The sequence below is a fragment of the Saccopteryx bilineata genome, chromosome 2 (assembly GCF_036850765.1).
Source record: "Saccopteryx bilineata isolate mSacBil1 chromosome 2, mSacBil1_pri_phased_curated, whole genome shotgun sequence".
NCBI lineage: Eukaryota > Metazoa > Chordata > Mammalia > Chiroptera > Emballonuridae > Saccopteryx > Saccopteryx bilineata.
The window spans coordinates 234,130,582-234,154,253 of NC_089491.1; the positions used below are offsets into that span (position 1 = coordinate 234,130,582).

Here is a 23,672-nt window from a genome sequence, read left to right on the forward strand (position 1 = left end):
TGCTCCTCCCTGCATCTCAACAGAACAGGGGATCAAACACAGAGCACCTCTGTTTTTTCACCAGTGTGGTATGTCTCTGCCACTCTCCATACCTGTAAAGGGAGGGAGGCAGTTTCTGGGAGGCTGAGGGGCTGCACTTCGTATTTTTGTATCTCTGTTGTACTATGGGCTGTGGCCAATGCTGGCAACACTGATGGTGACCCCATGCTCTGCTGCTTTGGTTCAGGAACACACCAGATTTCCCCCAATCTCTCCACTCCTCACAGCGGAAGACCCAGTCACTCTGGGCTTCTTTCTATCTCTGGAGACAGAGAGAGAAAAAAAACCCAGACAGTCAGGGCCTCTCTCCTCTCCAGAGCTGACCATGAGTATGTCTTATCTTCTGCCCCCCTTCTCAACCCTCCCCACCTGTAGTTCATTGGGTGTGCAGATCTTTTAGGCAAGACTGTGAGCCCAGCTGGGATTCCTTCACTGAGTTATAGCTGTTCAAATTGTTGAAATTTTAAGGGGAGAGATGAAGGGTTATCTCTTAGGCCCCCATTACTCTAACGTCATCTCATTTATTCTCTTTATAATGCAAAATTTCCAGCTTTTTCAAACTGGGAAATAACAATTAATTTTGGTAGTTAAGTAAAGGTTTAAGAGATGTGAAATAACCTGCTAGGGATTGTGTCATCTATCATTGAAAAAAAAGCAGTGTTTCAGTGAGGCATTTAAGTGTACATTTATTTTAAGGATATGCATTGGGTAATAAAGACAGTGTCACAAACTCACACGAGTCTTCACTCTCCTAAGTAGTCTGTGGACAGGGAGTTTTTCTGGATCTTAGGTAGCTGCAATGATCCCAACAGCATGAGATCTTTGACTTTCACACTACTGTTTGATCGTTAATCAGATTGCTTCACTTGTTCTCTTAGGGTGACCAGCCTTCCAAATTTGCCTGAGATTGAGGGGTTTCCCAGGGGTTTCAGTGCTAAACCTGGTAGAGTTCCCAGCAAACGGGGAAAATTCGTCCCCCTGTCTCTTCATACATGCTTCTCTTATTTACTGATTTTCCCACTATTAACTGGTATTAACATCATCACAGCTTCAAATTTTTGCCATGCTGGAGGTTTCTTTAGCCTTGTTTTTACAGCTTAGGACCTTTAAAGTTTAGGTCCTATCTCTGACTACTTCCTAGTTCATTTAGTAAGATAAGGAACCTTTTTTGGCCTGGCCTGCCTTTCTGTATTAGATTACTAGCTAGCCTATAGCTTGGTATGCCTACTTAATGGTAAAAGAAAGCTAGTGCAATTGATGTATTGCATTAAGGTTCATGGGCTATAATTAGGGACTCATAGCGGTTGAAGTTTTAATTCTATGGTATTTTTGTGGCCATTGAAATTTGAATACATTTAAAAAATCAGTCTGCTATCATTTGCAAATAAACTGCATCATACTTGGGGTATAATTTCGGGTAGATTTTGATGGCATTAACATAAATTTTAAATTGACATTAGGCCTACATAGCAGTAGAGTAAGTGAAATTCTATAAATGTAAGGATTATCTATACCTTTTTTCTCATGACCTACATAGTATCACTACACTGATTCATTTATATAGTTACATATAAATTCTTTTTTTATGTAAGAATTTTTAAGAATTTTATAAATTCTTTTATTTTTTTAATTGTCTAAAAATATTACATGAACAAATTAAAGAGAATTGAAGAAAATATGATCCGTGAATGGGGAACAATACCATAGATACGTAATCTATGTATTTGTCAAATTGCACCCTACATACTTGAAGTTTTTTTTGTTTTTTTTTTCAGAGACAGAGAGAGAGTCAGACAGAGGGATAGATAGGGACAGACAGGAACGCAGAGAGATGAGAAGCATCAATTATCAGTTTTTCGTTGCGACGACTTAGTTGTTCATTGATTGCTTTCTCATATGTGCCTTGACCGTGGGGCTACAGCAGACCTAGTGACCCCTTGCTCGAGCCAGCAACCTTGGGTCCAAGCTGGTGAGCTTTGCTTAAACCAGATAAGCCTGCGCTCAAGGTGGCGACCTCGGGGTCTCGATCCTGGATCCTCTGCATCCCAGTCCAATGCTCTATCCACTGCACCACTGCCTGGTCAGGCCATACTTGAAGTTTTAAATTTTGTCTTACTATATGATCATTGTTTGCTTTAGATTTAAGCCTCAAAATTAATTAAGTGAGAGACGGGGAAGCAGAGAAGACAGACTTCCTGCTTGTGCCTGACTGGGATCCACCTGGCAAGCCCCCTACAGGGCGATGCTCTGCCCATCTGGGGCTGGTTTTCTGTTGCTTTAGTAACTGAGCTATTTCAGCACCTGGGGCAAGGCCATGGAGCCATCCTAGTGCCTGGGGCTAACTTGCTCAAACCAATCTAGGCATGGCTATAGGAGGGGAAGAGGGGGGGAGGGGAGAGAGAGAGAGAGAGAGAGAGAGAGAGAAAGAAAGAAGGAAAGAAAGGAAAGAAAGAAAGAAAGAAAGAAAGAAAGAAAGGAAAGAAAGAAAGAAAGAAAGAAAGAAAGAAAGAGAAAGAGAAAGAGAAAGAGAAAGAGAAGAAAGAAAGAGAGAGAGAGAGAGAAAGAGAAGATGGTTGCTTTTCCTCTGTGTCCTGACTGGGAATCAAACCTGAGACTTCCACACGCTGGGCCAATGCTCTACCACTGTGCCAACTGGCCAGGGCCTCAAAATTTATTTATATAGTACATTTTTATTTTATCAGTCAGAAATTCTTTTGCTTATTGATAGTTATATTTACTGAGTTTTCTATATAATTATGAATAACTCATTTTCATCAGGGAATTTTTAAGTCTTGGATAAAGATTCAATGCCAGTCTTATTATTAATGTTAACTGTGGTCCTTGTATTAATTTTCAGTGACTGCTGTAACAAATTATCTCACACTAAGTGGCTTCAAATGACAGAAATTTATTTTCTCACAATTCTGGAGGCCAGAAGTCCAAATCAGTTTCATTGAGCCAAAATAAAGATGTCAGCATGGTTCTGCTTCTTCCATGGAATCTAGGGAGAAATTTGTTCCTTGACTCGAACAGCTTTTGATATCTGTTGGTATTCCTTTGTTTGAGGCCATATCATACCAATCTCTGCCTCTGTCTTCATTCACATCACCCTCTCCTCTTCCGTTTGTCAAAAATTTCTCTACTTCGCCCTGGCCGGTTGGCTCAGCGGTAGAGCGTCGGCCTAGCGTGCGGAGGACCCGGGTTCGATTCCTGGTCAGGGCACACAGGAGAAGCGCCCATTTGCTTCTCCACCCCTCCGCTGCGCTTTCCTCTCTGTCTCTCTCTTCCCCTCCCGCAGCCAAGGCTCCATTGGAGCAAAGATGGCCCGGGCGCTGGGGATGGCTCTGTGGCCTCTGCCTCAGGCGCTAGAGTGGCTCTGGTGGCAACATGGCGACGCCCAGAATGGGCAGAGCATCGCCTCCTGGTGGGCAGAGCATCGCCCCATGGTGGGCGTGCGGGGTGGATCCCGGTTGGGCGCATGCGGGAATCTGTCTGGCTGTCTCTCCCTGTTTCCAGCTTCAGGAAAAAAAAAAAAAAATTCTCTACCTTTTATAAGGATATTTGTGATGACATATAGGGCCCATCTGAATAATCTAGTATTATTTCCTCATCTTGATATCTTTAACTTAATCACATCAGCAAAGACCCCTTTTCCATATAAAGACACATTTAAAGGCTTCAGGGATTAGGACCAGTTTTCTTTGGGTAGCCATTGTTCAGCCCTCATAGCAGGTGATCAGAAGGGCCTTTGGGTTGAGGTTTGATGAAGGGTTTTGGTAATGACAGAGAAACAGAATGAATATAATGTACATTCCAACTTCTGGACCAGTTGAAATTCCTGCTTAAGAGACTGAAATCAACCTGTGACTCTAATTTATGGTTTAGGTTAATGGGAAATGAAAATTATGTACCCTAATTTAAATCTGTTACATTATGCAGCACAATAACATGCATCATACTTGGCAAAGAGTAAAAACAGGCATGTTCATGGTTTAGAATTTTTTCATAATCTCAACTGAACATATATCTCTTTTTGCATTGTAAGTAACTCTGTCATGACCCCTTTAGCCACTGTGTGCTAACCAAATGTAGAAATCTTCATCTTAGGAGAATTAAGGATGATGTTTTAAGCTGATTTCTCTGGCTGGAGGTATAGACCTTATGGAAACAAGGACAAAATAGAGGTGATATGCTGTAAGGAAATTGGGCTGGTAGTAAGAGAGTATTTTTTATCCCTTGCTCACTATTAGTAAAAATCACAAAGTATTTATTTATTTTTTGTATCTGTAAATCACAGTCATGATTTCCCTTCAAGGGAGAATTAATCTCATCAAACTTTCACTGTTTGGGTTGGAATTGGTCCCTGCTTTGCTATAATTTCACTGAGTGGTTCAGGGACATAGTGGTCCCTCGTATGTCACGGGGGTTAGGTTCCAGAATCCCCCACAATAGGCGAAAATCAGTGAAGTAGCAACTTTATAATTATTTTACTATATATATATTTTGTTTGTTTGTTTTTTGTTACGACACCTTAGTTGTTCATTGATTGCTCTCTCATATGTGCCTTGACCATGGGCCTTCAGCAGACCGAGTAACCCCTTGCTTATTTATATATATTTTAAGGCTTTATAAACCCTCTCCACACTTTCATAAACGTTTTCCACACTGTTACTAACCTTTCCCACACTTTGCTTATTTTACCATAAAAATAATTAAAATGATAAATTTATAAAAATACCTATATATTGCAAAATTCCATGATATAGCGAAAAATCTGCGATACAAAATTAGATATATACAATTTAAAAATCCACGATACAGTGAGTCCGTGAAAAGTGAACCACGATATGGCGAGGGACAACCGTACCTTTTTTCCATATGATATAGCACTCAGCCTAAAAAATAAGGGACTTTGTTGAGTTTTGTATTTCCTTAAAAGAGCATTCTCTACAGACTTGTGAAATACAAAGTAGACTGTGCTTTTCTGAAAAAAGAAATTAAAATAGGTGCTTACTGGAATTGTTAGGTATAGATTAGGAGTGAACGCAAAGTTTAATATCAATATGCATTGGTACTGTTGAGGTTGTTTGAGTTTGTGTTCTCAGTTAAGAAAAGACTTCCTAGAAGAAGGGAGATTTGAGAAAAGACTTTAGCTACAGTTTTTGTTTTGTTTTTTACTTTTCCAAGTGAGAGGGGGGAAGTTAGAGAGGTAGACTCCCGCATGCTCCCTGACCAGAAACCACCTTGCAACCCCATCTGGGACCATGCTCACAAGGGAGCTATTTTTTTAGTGCCTGAGTCATAGGCTCCATGGAGCTGTCCTCAGCACCTGGGGCTGCTGTGCTTGAACCAATCTAGCTGTTGCTGCAGGAGGGGAAGAAAGAGAGAGGGGGAGGAGGAGAAGGGATTGATAACCATATGGTCACCTCTCCTGTGTGCCCAGGAATCAAAACTGGGACATCCACACACCAGGCCGATGTTCTGCCACTGAGCCAACCAGCTAGGGTCTACAGTTTTCAAATGTGGAAGTGAAAAAGGGGTTCCTGTAAATAGGAAGAAAGGCTTTTAGTAGGACTAGGAATACAGACATCTTGCAAGGAGTGGTAAAAGGTAATTAGGCATGCAAGGACCAGTTGAAGAAATAATTCCTCATTGAGAAGATGAATAGAAGGTAAGGAATATGTCTATTTAATAATTTCTAACTATTAATTAAAACATTTAGGTTCTGATATTCATGTGTACATAGTATAAAACAAATTATTAAAAAACAGCCTTGGCGGGATGGCTCGGTGGTAGAGCATCAGCCTCATGTGTGGAAATCCCAGGTTCGATTCCCAGTCAGGGCACACAGGAGAAGCAACCATCTGCTTTTCCACTCCCCCCTTCTCTCTCTCTCTCTTCCCTTCCCACAGCCATGGTTCGAGCACATTAGCTCTGGGCACTGAGGATGACTCCATGATCTCACCTCAGGCACTGAAATAGCTCCATTCAGAGCAGCGAGCAGCAGCCCTCGATGGGCAGAGCATCGCCCCCTAGTGGGCTTGCTGGGTGGAATTCTGTCTGGGTGCTTACGGGAGTCTGTAGATCTGCCTCCCTGCCTCTCACTTAATTAAAAAAAAAAGAAAAGAAAAAGAAATACAGTACAGTCTCTTAGAATAATAAAAATAATGTAGAAGCACTGTCAGCAGATCACAGACTCCTTTGCAAGTAATCCTCTTGTTTTAGGTCTGGCATTTTTTAATAATAGGGGCCTATTTTTCTGTTGGAACACTTTAGTGAATTTGGTATTAAGACTATCCTGTTTTTGTTTGCTTTCCCCCCCCTTTCCCTGACAGCTTAGTCAAACCATGAAACTGGCACGTCACCGGCTGGCATCCTTTAAAACTGTGAGTCACGAAAAGGCATCAGTGTCTCTGGATGATATAAGAAAAAGTTTTCTCACCCAAGAGGTAAATTAATTTTTAATAAATTATTTTTAAAAATAGAGGTAGAAATACAGATAAAGATTTATTTACCTCATCTGAACATTATCAAGAACTATAATATAATTTGAAATAACCTTAAATATCCAATAGTAGAGAATGCTTAAAAAATTATGATATATGTAGCCTGACTGGTCATGGTGTAGATAGAGCTTGAACCTGGAATGCTGAGGTCACCAGTTTGAATCCTGGTGACCTTGAATCCTGGTTGCTGGCTTGAGTGCGGGCTTCCTGGCTTGAGTGCGGACTCGCCAGTTTGAGTGCAGGGTCACTGGCTTAAGTGTGGGATCATGGACACAACCTCAAGGTCACCAACTTGAGCCCAGAGGTTGCTGGCTTGAAGCCCAAGTTCCCTGGCTTGAATAAGAGGTAGCTGGCTCAGCTTGAGGCCAAGGTCGCTGGTCCAGCCCCCGCTCAAGGCACATAGAGGAAGCAATCAATGCGAAATTAAAGTGAAGTAACAGCTTAATGTTTTTTTCCTCTTCCTCTTTCTCTCTCTCTTTCTCTCAAAAAAAAAAAAAAAAATAGATGTTTATCTCTCTCTCTCTGAAATCAATCAGTAATTAAAACTTTAAAAATATTTATGATAGGTCCTGGACAGTGAGCTCAGTCGGTTAAAAGCATCATCCTGAAACAACAAGGTTTTAGGTTTGATCCTCAGTCAGAGCACACACAGGAAGTAACCAATGAATGCACAACTGAATAGAACAACAAATGAATGCTTCCTTTTTCCCTCCCCTCTCTCCCTTCCTCTCTCTTCCTCTCTCTTTCTCTCTTAAAATCAATCAATAAATAAAACCCTGGCTGGATAGCTCAGTTAGTTGGAATGTCGTCCTGTGCAGAGGTTGTGGGTTCGATTCTTCGGTCAGTGCACATATAGGAGCAGCTAGATGTTCCTGTCTCTCCCTCCCTGCCTCTCTCTTCTCAAAAAGAAAGAAAATATATATATATATATATTATGTGATATAGCTATATGTAGTCATTCTAAGAAATATGCTTTTGCCTGACCAGGTGGTGGCGCAGTGGATAGAGCATCGGACTGGGATGCAGAGGACCCAGGTTCGAGACCCCGAGGTTGCCAGCTTGAGCACAGGCTCATCTTGTTTGAGCAAAAAGCTCACCAGCTTGGACCCAAGGTCGCTGGCTCGAGCGGTTACTCGGTCTGCTGAAGGCCCGCGGTCAAGGCACATATAAGAAAGCAATCAATGAACAACTAAGGTGTCGCAATGCACAATGAAAAACTAATGATTGATGCTTCTCATCTCTCTGTTTCTGTCTGTCTGTCCTTGTCTATCCCTCTCTCTGACTCTATCTCTGTAAAAAAAAAAAAAAAGAAGAAATATGCTTTCAAAGAACATCTGGAGACAAATGAATTGTGTTATAAAGTTCAGTGAAAAAAGGATACAAAATTATATACGATATAATCTCAACTTATTATTTTTTTTTTTGCTTTGAGAGAGAGACAGGAAGGGAGAGAGATGGAGGGAAGAGAGAAAGAAGCATCAACTTGTAGTTGCTTCACTTTAGTTGTCCATTGATTACTTCTCATACATGCCTTGACCTGAGGGCTCAAGCAGAGCCAGTGACTCCTTGCTCAAGTCAGTGAACTTGGGATCATGTTGATGATACTGTACTCAACCCAGCAACCCGGTGCTCAAGCTGGTGAATTTAGGGTTTTGAACTGGGGCCCTCAGTTTTCTGGGTTGATGCTCTATCCACTGCTCCACCCCTAGTCAGGGGAATATAATCTCAATTTAAAAAATTAATTCAACAAATATTTATGGAAAACCTACAGTTGCCAAGGCATTGTTTTAGGAGCAGGATTTACAGTGATGAAAAGATGGACAAAGATCCTTTAAGGAGCTTCTGTGGTACTAGGGAGGCATATAAAAATAAACAAGCAAATAGGTATCTGTTATATACTATATAATGATAAGTGCTATAAAAAAAAACCAAAATACATAAAAAGATGGGGAAAGAATGTTATGTGAATAGACAAAAGCCTAGAAAGAAGTTGACCAAGAACTCTTAATACTGGTTTATTTCTGGGTAGTATTATAACAGGTGATTTTTATTTTCTTCCCTTGGTTTTCTTTACTTTAAAATTTTTCTGTAGCAGCCTGACCTGTGGTGGTGCATTGGGTAAAGTGTCAACCTGCAATGCTGAGGTACCTGATTCAAAACCCCAGACCTCACACGTGAGAAGCAACTACTATGAGTTGATGCTTCCCACTCCTTCTCCACCTTTCTTTCTCTCTCCTGTCTCTAAAATAAATCAATAAAAATAAATAAAATAATTTTTTTTTTTTTTTTTGCATTTTTCCAAAGCTGGAAATGGGGAGGCAGTCAGACAGACTCCTGCATGCGCCCGACCGGGATCCACCCAGCATGCCCACCAGGGGGCGATGCTCTGCCCCCTCTGGGGCGTCGCTCTGTTGCATCCAGAGCCATCCTAGCACCTGAGGCAGAGGCCATGGAGCCATCCTCAGCGCCTGGGCCAACTTTGCTCCAATGGAGCCTTGGCTGCGGGAGGGGAAGAGAGAGACAGAGAGGAAGGAGAGGGGGAGGGGTGGAGAAGCAGATGGGTGCTTCTCCTGTGTGCCCAGGCCGGGAATCGAACCCGGGACTCCTGCACGCCAGGCTGACGCTCCACCACTGAGCCAACCGGCCAGGGCCTAAAATAATTTTTATAGTGTATATTTTGCTTTCTAATTAGGAAAAAATACCATTAAAAAAAGAAATATTGTGTTGATTCAAAAGATAAGGTAAAAGTAAACAATTGGAACCCAAATGTAGAGCCAGACTTCAAAGAATATTTAAGGCTATATTTGTAAAATAACATTGTTTTGGTTCCTACTTATTTCAGTGTTCACACATTTGGATGCTAAACTTATGTACTTTACTGTGTTTACTTTATTTGAGGATTAATTTCAAGTTTTGATAAGCAGCATCTAAAAAAATGGACCACTAGGCTGTTTTACTCTATTTTTTTTGCCATCATTAACTCGGTCTTATTTAGTTCTTTCTCAGTAAGTATCTCAACATAGCAGTCAAAAACATTTCTCTTCTGTTTCTAGTTGGTAGAGTACTAAACTATAATGTCTCCTTCTCCAGTGCTAATTGAGAAGTTTGTAGTTAACTATAAAAGTACAAAGTGGGCGTGGCATGAGTATGTGTCCATATATGGCATTTTATCTTGGGTGCTTTCAGAATGGTTACCCTTTTCTAGCATTGCCTTATTTTGACAGAAGGTGGAATTTCTTTTGTATCTAAATTCTTTTCAGTGGCTTGATATCTTGACAGTTTTCCTACCTAACCCGGATTTGGCTATACTACTGACTCAGGGTACCATAAGAATGAGGTGATTGGACACATTCTAATAAACCAGAAAAAAAAATGTTATCAGATCTTAGAGACTGATATTTTATATTTGTGGAAGGAACATGTTTCAAACAGCTCAATTGTTTTTCCATGGAGTACTGTTCACAGGTCTGACTGAAATAATTATCCAATAAAAGGAAGAAAGATTAAATCTGAGATAACATCCTTGAATAAACCAGTTTTATGCATCAAATGTGCCATTTAAGTGTAATACATTATTATAACAATGATGATTTTAAAGAATCATTTTGACTCCAAAGAATGCATGTATATTTTTCAGGTTTAATTTTAGAAACAAATCTCCATTTAATTGAGAATGATTGAGAAATTAATGAAGTTTTTTTTTTTTATCATTTATATCTCAAGTATGTAGTCTTTTCCTTGAAGTTTTCTGCCTCCTCAGTTGTCTGAAGTGGGAAACTTCCAGTCAGAAAGGCAAACAATTTATAACCTATTTGAACTCTGATTTCATTTCCTTGTTAGACTTACTTTTACTGACATTAGAATCTGTCTGGTTGTTATTGTTGTGCCAGATTTGGAGATATAAATAGAAGATATACTTGTTTGCCCACTGTCAGGTCACCAAGACAAAAGTCATAAGCCTTTCAAAATTGTTCCTGGCTAGTATAGGAGCAAATTGTCATTTATAAGTTTAGTGTTTCTCCTACCAGCATGTTTCACTCCATTTGTTTGATGTGTGAATGGCTTGTTTGTACATTTCCTTTATTATATATTAGACTACCATAACCTGCTAAGATCACTTCAGATCTTTCACAAAAGCTCAACTTATTCTCATCAGTTTTTTCTCTAGACTGTATTGCTTTCTTTAGACCATTTATATTTGTATTGATTTTTTTTTTTCTGGAAAGCACTTCGTAGGAAATCAGAATCCATCAGGATAAATATAGGAACTAAATGAGAATTACCCTCTAAGAATTACCTTTATTAAGGTCTTTTAGATACTGCATACTACCAGAAATTTATGGAAAATCAGGTGGGGTAGTGTAAAGAGTAGAGGGAAAAAAAATAATGGCTTGTTAAAACTATCCAGAGCATTGAAGGATGGGGTTAAGGGTTAAGCTTATCACTTCTAGTATTGTTTGTTAACAGTTCTATTGAGATATTATTCACATACCGAACAGTTCACCATTTAAAATGTGTAATTCGCCCCTGGCCAGCTAGCTCAGCGGTAGAGCGTCGGCCCAGCATGTGGAAGTCCTGGGTTTGATTCCCAGCCAGGGCACACAGGAAAAGCGCCCATCTGTTTCTCCACCCTTCTCCCTCTGCTTTCTCTCTCTGTTTCTCTCTTCCTCTACCACAGCCAAGGCTCCAAAGAGCAAAAGTCGGCCCTGGGCGCTGAGGACAGTTCCATGGCCTTTGCCTCAGGTGCTAGAATGGCTCCAGCTGCAACAAAGCAATGCCCCAGATGGGCAGAGCATCGCCCCCTGGTGACCATGCCGGGTGAATCCTGGTTGGGTGCATGTGGAGTCTGTCTGGCTGCCTCCCCGCTTCTAACTTTGGAAAAATACAAAAAAATAAAATAAAAAGTATAATTCATTGGTTTTTAGTATATTCATAGGGTTGTGCACTGTCACCACAATCTAACTGAGAACATACTCTTCACCCCTAAAAAAAACCCTGTACTCATTATCTGTCACTCTCAGTTCCCTTCCTAAGCACCCACTAATCTTTGTTTATAGATTTGCTTACTACAGTATTTCATATAAATGGAATCATAATATTGGCTTCTTTTACCTTGCATAGTATTTTCAAAGTTCATTCATGTTATAGCATATATAAATATTTCCTTTTTATTCCTGAGTAGTATTCCATTGTATGGCGTTATCACATTTGGTATAGCTGTTCATTGGTTGATGGACATTAGGGTTGTTTCTACTTTTTGGCTTTTATGAATAATTGTGCTATGAGCAGTTGTGTATACTTGTATGTACATTCATTTCTCTAGCAATAGAATTTCTGGATCTTGTCATAACATCATGTTTATTATTTTGAGGAACTGCCAAGCTGTTTCCCATCAGCAATACATAAGGCTTTCAGTTTCTTCACATCCTCTCAAATACTTGTTATTGTCCATCTTTTTACTTTTGTTTTTTAAAGTTGACTTTAAGAGGGGAAGGGAGTGAGAGAATGAGAGAGAAACATCAAGTTGTTGTTCCACTTTTTTATGCAATCATTGGTTGATTCTTGTATGTTCACTGATTGAGGATCAAACTTGAAACCTTGGCATAATGGATGATACTTTGTAACCAGCTGCTAACACACCTACAGTGTTATTGTCCATTTTTTTAATTATAGCCATCCTAATGAGTGTGAAAGAAAGGTATCACACTGTACTTTTGATATGTATTTTTCTAATGACTAATGATCTTGAGCATCATTTAAAAATTTTTTTTTATTTAGTGAGAGGAGGGAAAGCAGAGACAGACCCCCACATGCACCCTGACACCCCAATGGGGATCCACCCGGCAAGCCCACTAGGGGTGATGCTCTGCCCATCTGGGGCCCTCAATTTATCTATTTTTTCTTTTGTTGCTTGTGCTTTTGGTGTATCAAATAAGCCATTCCTTAATCTGAGATCATGAAGATTTCCTCCTGTAGGTTCTAATAATTTTATAGTTTTAGGTCTATATTTCATTGTGGTGTGAGGAATTATTCTAACTTTATTCTTTTGCATGTGGATCTGTAGTACTTGTCCCAACACCACTTGTTGAAAAGATTATTCTTTCTCCACTTAAATTTCTTGACTCTCTTCTTGAAAATTAATTGACTGTATTCCTGACCTGTGGTGGCGCAGTGGATAAAGTGTCGACCGGAATGCTGAGGTTGCTGGTTTGAAACCCTGAGCTTGCCTGGTCAAGGCACATATGGGAGTTGATGATTCCTGTTCCTTCCCCCCCCCCTTCTCTCTCTCTTCTCTCTAAAATGAAAAATTAAAATCTTTTTTTAAAAAGGAGAATTAGCTGATTGTAAATGTATGAGTTTATTGCCTTTGCATTATTGTCTTCTGAGAGTCATGAAGATGGGGTCTTTCTATTTATTTTGATCTTTTTAAATTTATTTCAACAATGTTTTATAGTTTTCAGTGTACTTTCTTGTACTTTTTTTGTAAAGTTCTGGTTTTATATTTGACTCTACTGTCCTGCTAAAATTATATTAGTAATGTGCTGAAGCCTAGGATTTAATTGCTATCACATTGTTTTTACCTGTAATAAATACATTTGGGGTCTTTTTATTGTTTGGGGGATTGAAAAAAGTATTGTTTGTATTTTTTAGGAACCTGACTCGGAGGAATCTTCATCTATCATGATAGACAAGAAAGAGAGAGAAAATTTGATTTGTTGGGACCAACAGGATCTCCTTTCTGAAGAGAATGACAAACCTTTCAGTAGAGTTCGGGTAAAGCAGAGTAAAAAGAGATAGTGTACTAGAAATAAAACTAATTATGACTTAGACTAGGGATGCCAGGACTGTGTACTACTGGTTTGGGATTGTAGATCTAGGTTAACTTGAGCGGAGACTGTAATTTCACATTTTATTTTAATAATTTATTTGATTACCATATCCTTTTAAGATTATTTTAGGACTCTCATGGAAGACCTAGATTGTTGCTGCTGCCTGGCATTCTATATTTGATGTTTATGTTCACTTTTAGAAAGTACAGTTCAAAAACCCATTATTTGCTGTGATGGAAGAGGAGGAGCTACAGAAGTTACATCTTCAGGGTGTTCAGAATATTCTGCCAGAAACTCAGGATTACCTTCCAGAAGCCCAGGGTGATCTTCTGGAAACTCAAGGTGATTTGACAGGAGTCCAGAGCATTGAACTAGCAGCTCAGAATATTGAGCCACATACCCAGGCTTTTGAGCTGGAAGGCCAAGCTGTTGAACCCAAAGCCCAGGTTGTTGAGACAAAAAATCAGGGTGTTATGCTGGAAGCCCAGAGTACTGAACTAGAAGATGGAAATATGTTGGAAGTCCAGGATTTTCAATTCCCAAATCAGGCTTTGCTACCCAAACACCAGAATATTCTACCTACACGTCAGGACCAAAATTTTCTATGCAAAGACCAGCATGTTCTCCCCAAAGACCAGCATATTCTACTCAAATTTCAAGACCAGCATTTTCTACCCAGAGACCTGTGTGTTCTCACCAAAGATCAGTGTGTTTTCTCCAAAGAACAGAATACTCTGCCCAAATGTCAGGACCAGGATTTTCTACCCAGATATCAGGTAAAATAGAGTGGAAAAGAGATATATAGCAAGAAAAAATAAGCTGCTTAAGGTTTGGAGTGGGATTTGCAGGGACTACATTACAGCTGATTTGGAGATTCATAGTTGGAAAAAATAATTTCCTGGTTGATAAAAGAGTTTTTGTTAAGTCTTAAAGTAATATCAGTAGCATATTACCCCTATCTGAACAATTTACTTTTTTAAAAAATCTTCTTTATTAGGAAAACTATTTCTGGCAGCTGTCTGCTTTGACAGCTGAAAAATAGATAAAGGAGTGGCTTGCAAGTGTCCAACAATATCTTTTTACTCAGGTTCCAAGGCCAGCCCTCTACCAGAAATCAGACCAAAAGGGAAAGGAAAGAGATCAACAAGAAGTCAATTACTTGAGGATGTGGCTGGGCTTATGTGGAATAGAGTATAGTGTTTTGTTTGATTCCATAAGATGTCCAGTTATACTATGACCTCAGATAACTCCAGAATTTTCACTACAGCCTAAAGTATTATTTGTTAACCCATCTTTGTTAACTGAACAATTGATATTTTGTGTTTGTTCTTTTTTAGAAAGCAATTTAAAGCTGTCAGCATCAATTTTAATAGGGAAGGAAAAGAGAGGTCTTTCCTTTGAATGTCCATCAGGATCTTCCCCATAGGCATTAAGATCAGGCCTCCATCAGGGGTGAAGGAGAACAGGAGAAGAAAGCCCAGAAAGAACTGAGTTGTTTAGTTGAGTTTGCAAAGCTTGTTCTCAGCTGGACTTTAGAACTGACAAAAAGTATGTTGTTCAGTTTTATCCCGTAGTATTTCACATTATTCTGACTTTAAAAAATTACTGTAGGGTTCTCAATATTCTATCACATTACTCGTACTAGACAATTTGCAGTTTGTATTTTTTTCTTTTAGAAACTATGCTTTAAGGAGCCATATTCTGATATGATGAGTGAGAAAGAGAGAGGTGACTTTGCTCTGGCAGGTTATCCGTCTCTGACTCCTCAACTCCAGGACCAGGCCATCGTCAGAGATCAGGTAAAGCAGAATAAGAAAGAGATAAACAAGAAATAAAATGACTGGATTTTAGATGTTCTCAACAACTGGTTATGTGAAATGTAGAGTAAGGTGCGAAAGTCCCTGATCTCGTGAACTGTATCAGTCAAATCAGTTCTGTCATTCAGAAGGCTGATAAATCACGTTCATATTCTTAATGTAGAATTAGTTAGACTACTATTTTAATTTAATAGGATGACATTACAACTTTTGCTGAAGCCCATGGAATTACTTTGTGGTAATTGCCCCTACATGAATAATGTAGGAAAAAGTAGCAGATCCTAAATTACTTAAAATTTGAGGAGTTTGTTCGTTTATTCTGTACATGGTTTGGGATTAAAAAGGTCTACAGAGTTGACCTAAAAGTGTGACATCTTGTTCAAATCAAAATGTATCAGAATATCTTAATCTGGTACCATTTTCCTGGAGTTCTCACTGAAGCCTACAATATTATTATGATTAGCATGTTTCCTGATTACTTCTCTGTTTTTGTTGTTCTTTAGAACATGTTTTTAAAGCAGTGATCATCTTTTTTTTTTTTTTTTTGGTACCTTTCTGAAGTTGGAAACGGAGAGGTAGTCAGACAAACTCCCGCATGCACCTGACCGGGATCCACCTGGCATGCCCACCAGGGGGTAATGCTCTGCCCACCTGGGGCGTTGATCTGTTGCAACCAGGGCCATTCTAGTGCCTGAGGCAGAGGCCACGGAGCCATCCTCAGCGCCCAGGCCAACTTTGCTCCAGTGGAGCCTTGGCTGCGGAAGGGGAAGAGAGAGACAGAGGAAGGAGAGGGGGAGGGGTGGAGAAGCAAATGGGTGCTTCTCCTGTGTGCCCTGGCTGGGAATCGAACTCGGGACTCCTGCACGCCAGGCTGACACTCTACCACTGAGCCAACTGGCCAAGGCAAAGCAGTCATCATCTTTTATGAGAGATGAGAGAGTGAGAGCTGCATGGCCTCTGGAGTGTTGTCATGTTGACTGTTGACTCTTAAGACCAAGTCTTCCCTGGAGATCAGATAGAGCAGCATGTAGTGGGCTGAACTGTCACTTTCCACGAGAATAACATGAAATTACTTAAGATTTGGGTTGTAACTTGTCAAACTAGCTTGTTTGTAAAATACATAGAATTAAGGCTTCTAGAGTTAGGCTAAGAATATAATCTTTTCAGTAATTTCAGAATGAGCCCATTCTAAAGACAGGTTAGAAAGCATACCTCTGTCATTTGAGTTAAACAAGAGACAGGTTTTATATAATATTGATTGGTTAACAGTAAATTATTTTTTTTTATATATTTTTTTTCAAGATTAAAACACCTGTTTTATTGGGGGAAAATTCATAATAAAAACTGTAATGGCTTATTCAGCAACTTACAAAATAATAATTTGATATATCAAATGAATTGGTTTTCATTATGTAAGTACAAATGGTAAAATAATAATAATAATCCATGTGATATATCTTATATTCCCCATTCAGAGATCTCACATCCCTGAATTCTCCTGTTGTGGGTTTTACATCAGATATTTTAAATCAGTTTACTATGTAAAACCAGGTTTTTAACTTTAAGTTTTTGCTTTCGACAAGCTTAGTAAATTGTTTTTTAAAACTCAAGTTCTTTAGCATATTTATTTGGCCTTATATAAATACATTGTTTTATAAATACTGAAGGGCTTCTGCTCCTGGTCAACTGAAGCACTACCCCAAACCCAGGCATCCAGTTTGCAAACCAGTTATGATGAAGGATAAAACAAGTTGTTTGCTGCCTCCAAATGTCCCAAACTTTACCACCTCCTGTATTTATGCATGGAATTATTGGGGACACCAAGTAGGAGTACTTGTGGAAATGACACCAGCTTGTCTACTGGCTTTCCTTTGGGAAAATGATAGAACATCATAAAAATATTGCCTGTTGCCTTATCTCCTTTCAGATGTGTTGTTGAATAAAGAGTTTCCCTATGCAGGAAATGAAGTGACAGTAATCTGGAGTTTGCTTAAAATACTCCAGGAAAAAAGTGAGAGAAAAGATAGATGAAACATTAAATATTGGTAATTGTTGAAGCTGGTGATGGGTATTTTAGGATTCATTATACTTTTATTTTCCCTACTTTGATATGTGTTTGGAAATTTTACATTAAACATATACATGTACATCCCTAACTGTTAAATTATTCTACCTAGTATTATTATTCTGGGGTTGTCACTGAAGTCTACATTATTGTCACTATTTTTTCCTTTTTTTATAGAATGTATTGGGGTGACATGGGTTAACAAAAGTGAACAGGTTTCAGGTGTACACTGTATTGTGAGTTCACCACCCCAAGTCGAGTCTCTGTCCATCACCATTTATCCCCTCCATCATTTCTGCTTAGACAATTAATTTTGTATTTTGTTGTTTCTTTAAAACAAGAGTATTGAGCAACCCTCATCTTTTGTGAAATGGAAGTTTGAAAGAAGGATTGCTTCTGGAGTGCCTTTGGCATATTTCACCCAGTGTTCAAGACCTAGCCTCTCCCAGAGATTAAATAGAGCATGCTATAGTGAGGAGAAGGCAGCAAAGAGTAAATTACTTAGGTTTTTGGCTCAATATTGACAGGGCAAGGTAGTAACTGCTTTAAGGGTTTAGTTTTAAGGTTAATAATATTGGACAAAGATATAATATTCTCTTGTTCTGTGATTTACTACACCATTCTGACCTATTAAAACTATTTCATGCCTTTTCATTGAAACTTTTACTGTTGCCCTGGCATGATGCTCCTGTTTGGAAAATTGATGTTTAATGTTTATGTTGTCTTTTAGCACAGGAATTTTGAGCAGGCCTCACATAGTATGGTAGTTAGGACATGTAGAAGGGAGTTATTTCTGGAGTGCCATGAATAAGTTTTACATGGAATCCAGGGTCCAGGCTCTGCTGGAGAACAGGTAGGGCAGAGTGTAGTAAAGAGTAAGCAACAGAGCCTGACCAGGTGGTGGCACAGTGGATGGAGCGTCAGTCAGCCTGGGATGCTGAGGATCCAGGTTCAAAACCTTGAGGTTGCTGCCTTGAGCGTGAGCTCGTCCGGGTTGAATGTGGAATCACCAGCTTGTGCGTGGGGTTGCTGGCTTGAGCATGGGATTATAGATACGATCCCAAAGATCGCTGGCTTGAGCCCAAGGTCACTGGCTTGAGCAAGGGATCACTGGATCGGCTGGAGCTCCCCAGTCAACACACATGAGAAAGCAATCAGTGAACAACTAAGGTGCTGCAACTATGAGTTGATGCTTCTCCTCTCTCCCCCTTCTAGTCTGTCTGTCTCTGTCTGTCCTCTCTTGCTAAAAAAAAAAAAAAGAAATGAAAAGAAAAAGAAAAGTAAGCAACAGAAAGTACATTGGAGTTTGATCTGGATTTGCCAGAGGTATGCTACTAACAATAGTGGTGGTGATGATGATGATGATGATGATGATAGTGTTATCTCATTAATAATATCAATAATATTAATGTATAATTATGACTAACAGTTTATATCCTTAAGCACTTACCATAACTAAGATTGTTCTAGAACTTTGTGTCTGTTATCTCATTTTATTCTCGCAATAACCCTTGGAAATATATAGATTCTATTATTTTCCTTGTTTTATAGATGAAGAAGCTTATGATTGCTTTGTGGATACTGTTAAGATCTATAATAGTGGCAAGAAGTATAATGTCTACTTCTATGTAGTAACAGACAAGTCTGACCTACTTAGATTACTGCAGGACTATCATTGCAGCCTATGGTATTCCATTACCATTGTGCCACTGCTCATGCAGTTTGATGAGTGCTTTTGTATCTTTTAGAGCTCATACTTCAGGCAGCAGCCACCTGTTGTGATAGCTGAACGACGGCAAGATTTACTTCTGGATGGCCATCAGTATCGTCCGGTATCTTCCACCAGTATCAAGTACCAAAGAGAGGCTTCCAGCGGAAGACAGGTAGAGTAGACCATAGAGTATGAGCAGTAGAACTTAAGCAGGATTATAGGCATTTACTGGGAGTGGTAACGCTAAACAAAAAGCAGACTCTTATTTTATTTCATAGTGTGTAAAATCTGTCCTGACCTAAGATTACTCTAGAGCTGTCAATGAAACCTAGGGTATTGTCAGGAACACTTGTTCTCTGTTGGAAAAGTTATATTTTATATGTATGTTCTTTATAAAATATATTTCTAGTGGCCATTGTCTTTGATGGTGTGAGAGGAGAAGAAATGAGTGGTTTCTGAGGGGGAGGGGCTAGGAAGATCTTCTACCCAATGACCAGGACTACTACTCTCCATCAGTAAGCCGGTAGAGCATAAGGCAGGATCACTAAGAAATGAACTATTCAGAGTTTGGGCTGGTGCTTGTTAGGGTTATGTTATATTGCCTAAATTTTGGTGTATTGTTTTAAGGTCAGTAGTTTTTCAAGAGAATATTAAAATACCCTAGCCTAAAGATTTTTCCATGGCTTAAGTGAAGTCGAGTTCATTCGCATTAGAACTTTACCACTGTCTGAATAATTTCTATCTGTGGCTTTATGTTGTTATTTTAAAAATAGCTACAGGCAACCAGTATTAAGATACAGGTGGGACAAAAAGAAGTTTACAGTTGTTCATATGGAAAATAATACAATAAATAAATAACAATACAAGAATAAGCTCTGTGTTTCATGTACTCACAACTGTAAACCTACTTATGCTCACCCCTGTATATGAAAGAGATAAAGAGAAACTTCCTCTGGCCCATTTAAGAGAGCAGGAAGAAAAGGAGGCATAAAGGCAGAAAGTAAGATTTGGACCTGACCAGGTGGTGGCGCAGTGGATAGAGCATTGAACTGGGATGCGGAGGACCCAGGTTTGAGACCCCAAGGTCGCCAGCTTGAGCGCAGGCTCATCTGGTTTGAGCAAAGCTCACCAGCTTGGACCCAAGGTCTCTGGCTAGAACAAGGGGTTATTACTTGGTCTGCTGAAGGCCCCTGGTCAAGGCACATATGAGAAAGCAATCAATGAACAACTAAGGTGTTGCAATGAAAAACTGATGATTGATGCTTCTCATCTCTCTTTGTCCCTGTCTGTCTGTCCCTATCTGACTCTCTCTCTCTGTCTCTGTTAAAAAAAAAAAAGAAAAGAAAAAAAAGAAAAAAGATTTGGGCTGAGGTTTTTAGAACAAAACTGCCGCTCTTTTGTGATTTTTTGTTTGGGTCTATAAGGTTGGCCTAAGGGTATGTATACTGTCATGTTTTATTCTATTTCATCATTTATATATCTTGATCTATGCCCAGGTTCTTTCTTACCTGGGTAAGTTTAGTTTTCCTCTACCTGGATATTCTTCCCTTTCATCTTCACAAAGCTGGTGCTTTTTTATCCTTCAAGTTTCAGCTAAAATGTCACCTCCTTAGAAAAGACTGCCCTGAATAGATTATAAAAAATAGGTCTCCTCTTGTCTGTTTTTTTAAAAAATTTCTCAATTCTATTTCCTTCTCAGTACACAAAACACTTTGTACCATTTGTAATTATTTACTTGTTTACATGTTTTTCACTGTCTGTAAGCTTCACTAGGGGGGTGCCACCACATGTACTTTGTTTACCAGTGTATGGGCAGCCTTTAGCACAGTGTTGATACCTAATAGTCTGTTGTTAAATGTGTTTTGAATGAATTAGTCAAACATTTATTGAGCACCTGTAGGTGTTAGCCATTATTTAGGAACTAAGTATCAGAGACAGAGATCTGAACAAGACACAGCACTCACATTTCTAAAGAAGAGAGATTGAGACATAACACAGATGGTTATGAAGCAATATAACTACCATGTTTCCCTGAAAATAAGACAGTGTCTTATATTAGTTTTTGCTCCTAAAGATGTGCTAGGTCTTATTTTTAGGAGATGTCTTATTTTTCCATGAACAAGATTTCACATTTATTGTTGAACAAAAAAATCAACATTTATTAATATACTGTAGTCATGTCATCACAAACATCAGCATAACCAGCCAAACTCTGAATTCCATCAACAATTTCTTGTGGGCCCTGGCCGGTTGGCTCAGTGGTAGAGTGTCGGCCTGGCGTGCAGAAGTCCCGGGTTTGATTCCCAGCCAGGGCACACAGGAGAAGTGCTCATCTGCTTCTCCACCCTTCCCCCTATCCTTCCTCTCTGTCTCTCTCTTCCCCTCCCGCAGCCAAGGCTCCATTGGAGCAAAGATGGCCCAGGCGCTGGGGATGGCTCCATGGCCTCTGCCTCAGGTGCTAGAGTGGCTCTGGTTGCAACAGAGCGACGCTCCGGAGGAGCAGAACATCGCCCCCTGGTGGGCATGCCGGGTGGATCCCAGTCGGGCGCATGTGGGAGTCTGTCTGACTGCCTCCCCGTTTCCAGCTTCAGAAAAATACCAAAAAAAAAAAAAAAAAGAATTTCTTGTGACTCTATTTCCATGTACAACAATCTACCCTGTTTCCCCGAAAATAAGACTGTTTTATATTAGTTTTTGCTCCTACAGATGCGCTAGGTCTTATTTTCAGGAGAGTCCTTATATTTCTAACCTTGAAAAAAATTGCACTAGGTCTTATTTTCCAAGGATGTCTTATTTTCAGGGAAACAAGGTTTGTAGAGGATGCGTAGGGCATTAACTGAGCACAGAAGAGGCGTGCCTAACCCCAGCTTTCCAGTGGAGGGTGCGGCTTTGTAGTCACAACCTCTTCTTCTGCCATAGTAGCCCTGAAAATTCTCAAACCTCAATCAGTCCTTTCTCGCTTTAGGTTCCCAAATAACTGAGCCTTATGGAAGAAAACACTTTATATTCATATAGATTCGAACCACATTTATACTAGTGTTTACAATTCCAGCTGGGTCTCCCAGTGTTGCTTAGCATTTTTCTTGCCCGCTCCTTCCATAGCCCACACTGATAATTCTAAGCCTTAAACACCTGTTAAAGTTCTTGCTGTTTCCCTGTACTCTGGCTTTCATAAAGGAAATAGAAGCCATCACGCAATCACAGCCTCAGCCATTTACTTTTTGCCATTCTTCTAGTCCTACTATCTCAGAGGACAAGTTATCTCTCTTTGGACCCATATTTCGGATTCTCTTGCCACCTTTTCTTCTGAGTCTGATTTTGAATGTTATATTGTAAGACTCTGGTTTCTGTTAAAATCCTCTAAAGAATATTGCATCTTTTTTGTTTGTTTGCATCAACCTGGTTAGGTCCAGACTCTCAGTAGTTTCTTACCTTCTGTGAACTGTGGCTCCAGTGTTAGTTTGTTGTCCTTTTCTAGGTCCCCCCGCCCCCGTGCACATTCAGCTCAGGGTGATTCTGGTGTATTTACCAGTTTATATACAGAATTAGAAGGTCTACTTTTCTACCTCACTCTTCTTCAGGCTACCCACCCCTGACACTCTCCAGATCTCATGGGCCACATTTTTAGTTATAATCAGTGAGAGGGAGAGAGGCCAATAGTGGGCTTACTCCTTCACCAGTGCTAGCTATCCAGTTTTTCTTACTGTTTTGAAAGCAGAAAACAATTTTATTTTTATTGTAGCAAAAATAAACACAAAGAATAAAACCCCACAAAAATTCCAGATTTTCCAGTTTTGTCTATAACAAACAAATAACTTTAAAAACAATCGCCTTATTTCCTGACCTGTGGTGGCGCAGGATAAAGTGATCTGGAATGCTGAGGTCGCTGTTCGAAACCCCGGACTCTCTCTCTCTCTCTGTCTCCTCTCTCTAAAATCAATAAAATCTAAAAATAATATTAGCTTTATTGAGTTATATAGTTGTCTTTTTTAATTGATTTTAGAGAGAAGAGAGAGACACACAGAGAAAACAAAAGAGGTGGTGGGAAGTATCAACTTGTGTTTGTCGTTTCCCGTATGTGCCTTGGCCCGGCACGCCAGGAATTTTGAACTGGTATCAACTGTACCACCATAGGTCAGGCCAGTCGAGGTTTATTATTCACAGTAGCTGTGTTCTACAACGTTGCCTCAGACACCAAGTCATCGCTCCTAGGGGAGATACAGGGTTAGGTTCCTGTGAGCCTCTGATCACATTTTTGTCAGCTGCTCAATAATATATTATCTTGTTTTGTGTGAATTTCTGCTTATAGACCCTTTATCGCTCTGGCCAGGTGGTTCGGTTGATTGGAGTGTTGTCCTAGAGTGTGGTTGTCCTAGAGTGTGGAGGTTGCTGGTTCAATTCCCTGGTCAGGGCACATATAGGAGCAGCGCAGTGTTCCTGTCTCTCTCTCTCTCTCTCTCAAAAAAAAAAAAAAAAAAAAAAGTCACAGCGGCAGAAGAAGTGAGCCAGCTGGAATGTGCAGACTCAGGAAACAAGTTGCAGAGGCAAAATAAGGCCCCTTATTTAATATACTGGGTGGGGCAGCAGTAGGTTTTCTGCTGTGAGTATGCTAAACACAGAGTTTATTCTTGTATTATTATTTATTGATTATTGTATTACTTTCCATACAAGCAATTGTAAACCTATTTTTGCTCTCTCTGTAAA

At 39.7% G+C, this 23,672-nt stretch overlaps 1 protein-coding gene across 6 annotated transcripts in view; it reads left to right on the forward strand.

The window, feature by feature from the left end:
* The window catches only part of CCDC15 (coiled-coil domain containing 15), a 97,683-nt gene that overhangs the window by 20,416 nt on the left and 53,595 nt on the right, over nucleotides 1-23,672 (forward strand). For 3 of the 6 annotated variants that reach the window (XM_066254992.1, XM_066254993.1, XM_066254987.1), the window contains exons 5-9: nucleotides 6,375-6,488; nucleotides 13,197-13,319; nucleotides 13,576-14,151; nucleotides 15,052-15,174; nucleotides 19,006-19,140. In XM_066254992.1, coding sequence (XP_066111089.1) covers nucleotides 6,375-6,488; nucleotides 13,197-13,319; nucleotides 13,576-14,151; nucleotides 15,052-15,174; nucleotides 19,006-19,140 — 1,071 coding nt within the window. The remainder of the gene's footprint in view (nucleotides 1-6,374; nucleotides 6,489-13,196; nucleotides 13,320-13,575; nucleotides 14,152-15,051; nucleotides 15,175-19,005; nucleotides 19,141-23,672) is intronic. The other 3 variants (XM_066254991.1, XM_066254989.1, XM_066254988.1) reach the window with 3 other exon arrangements.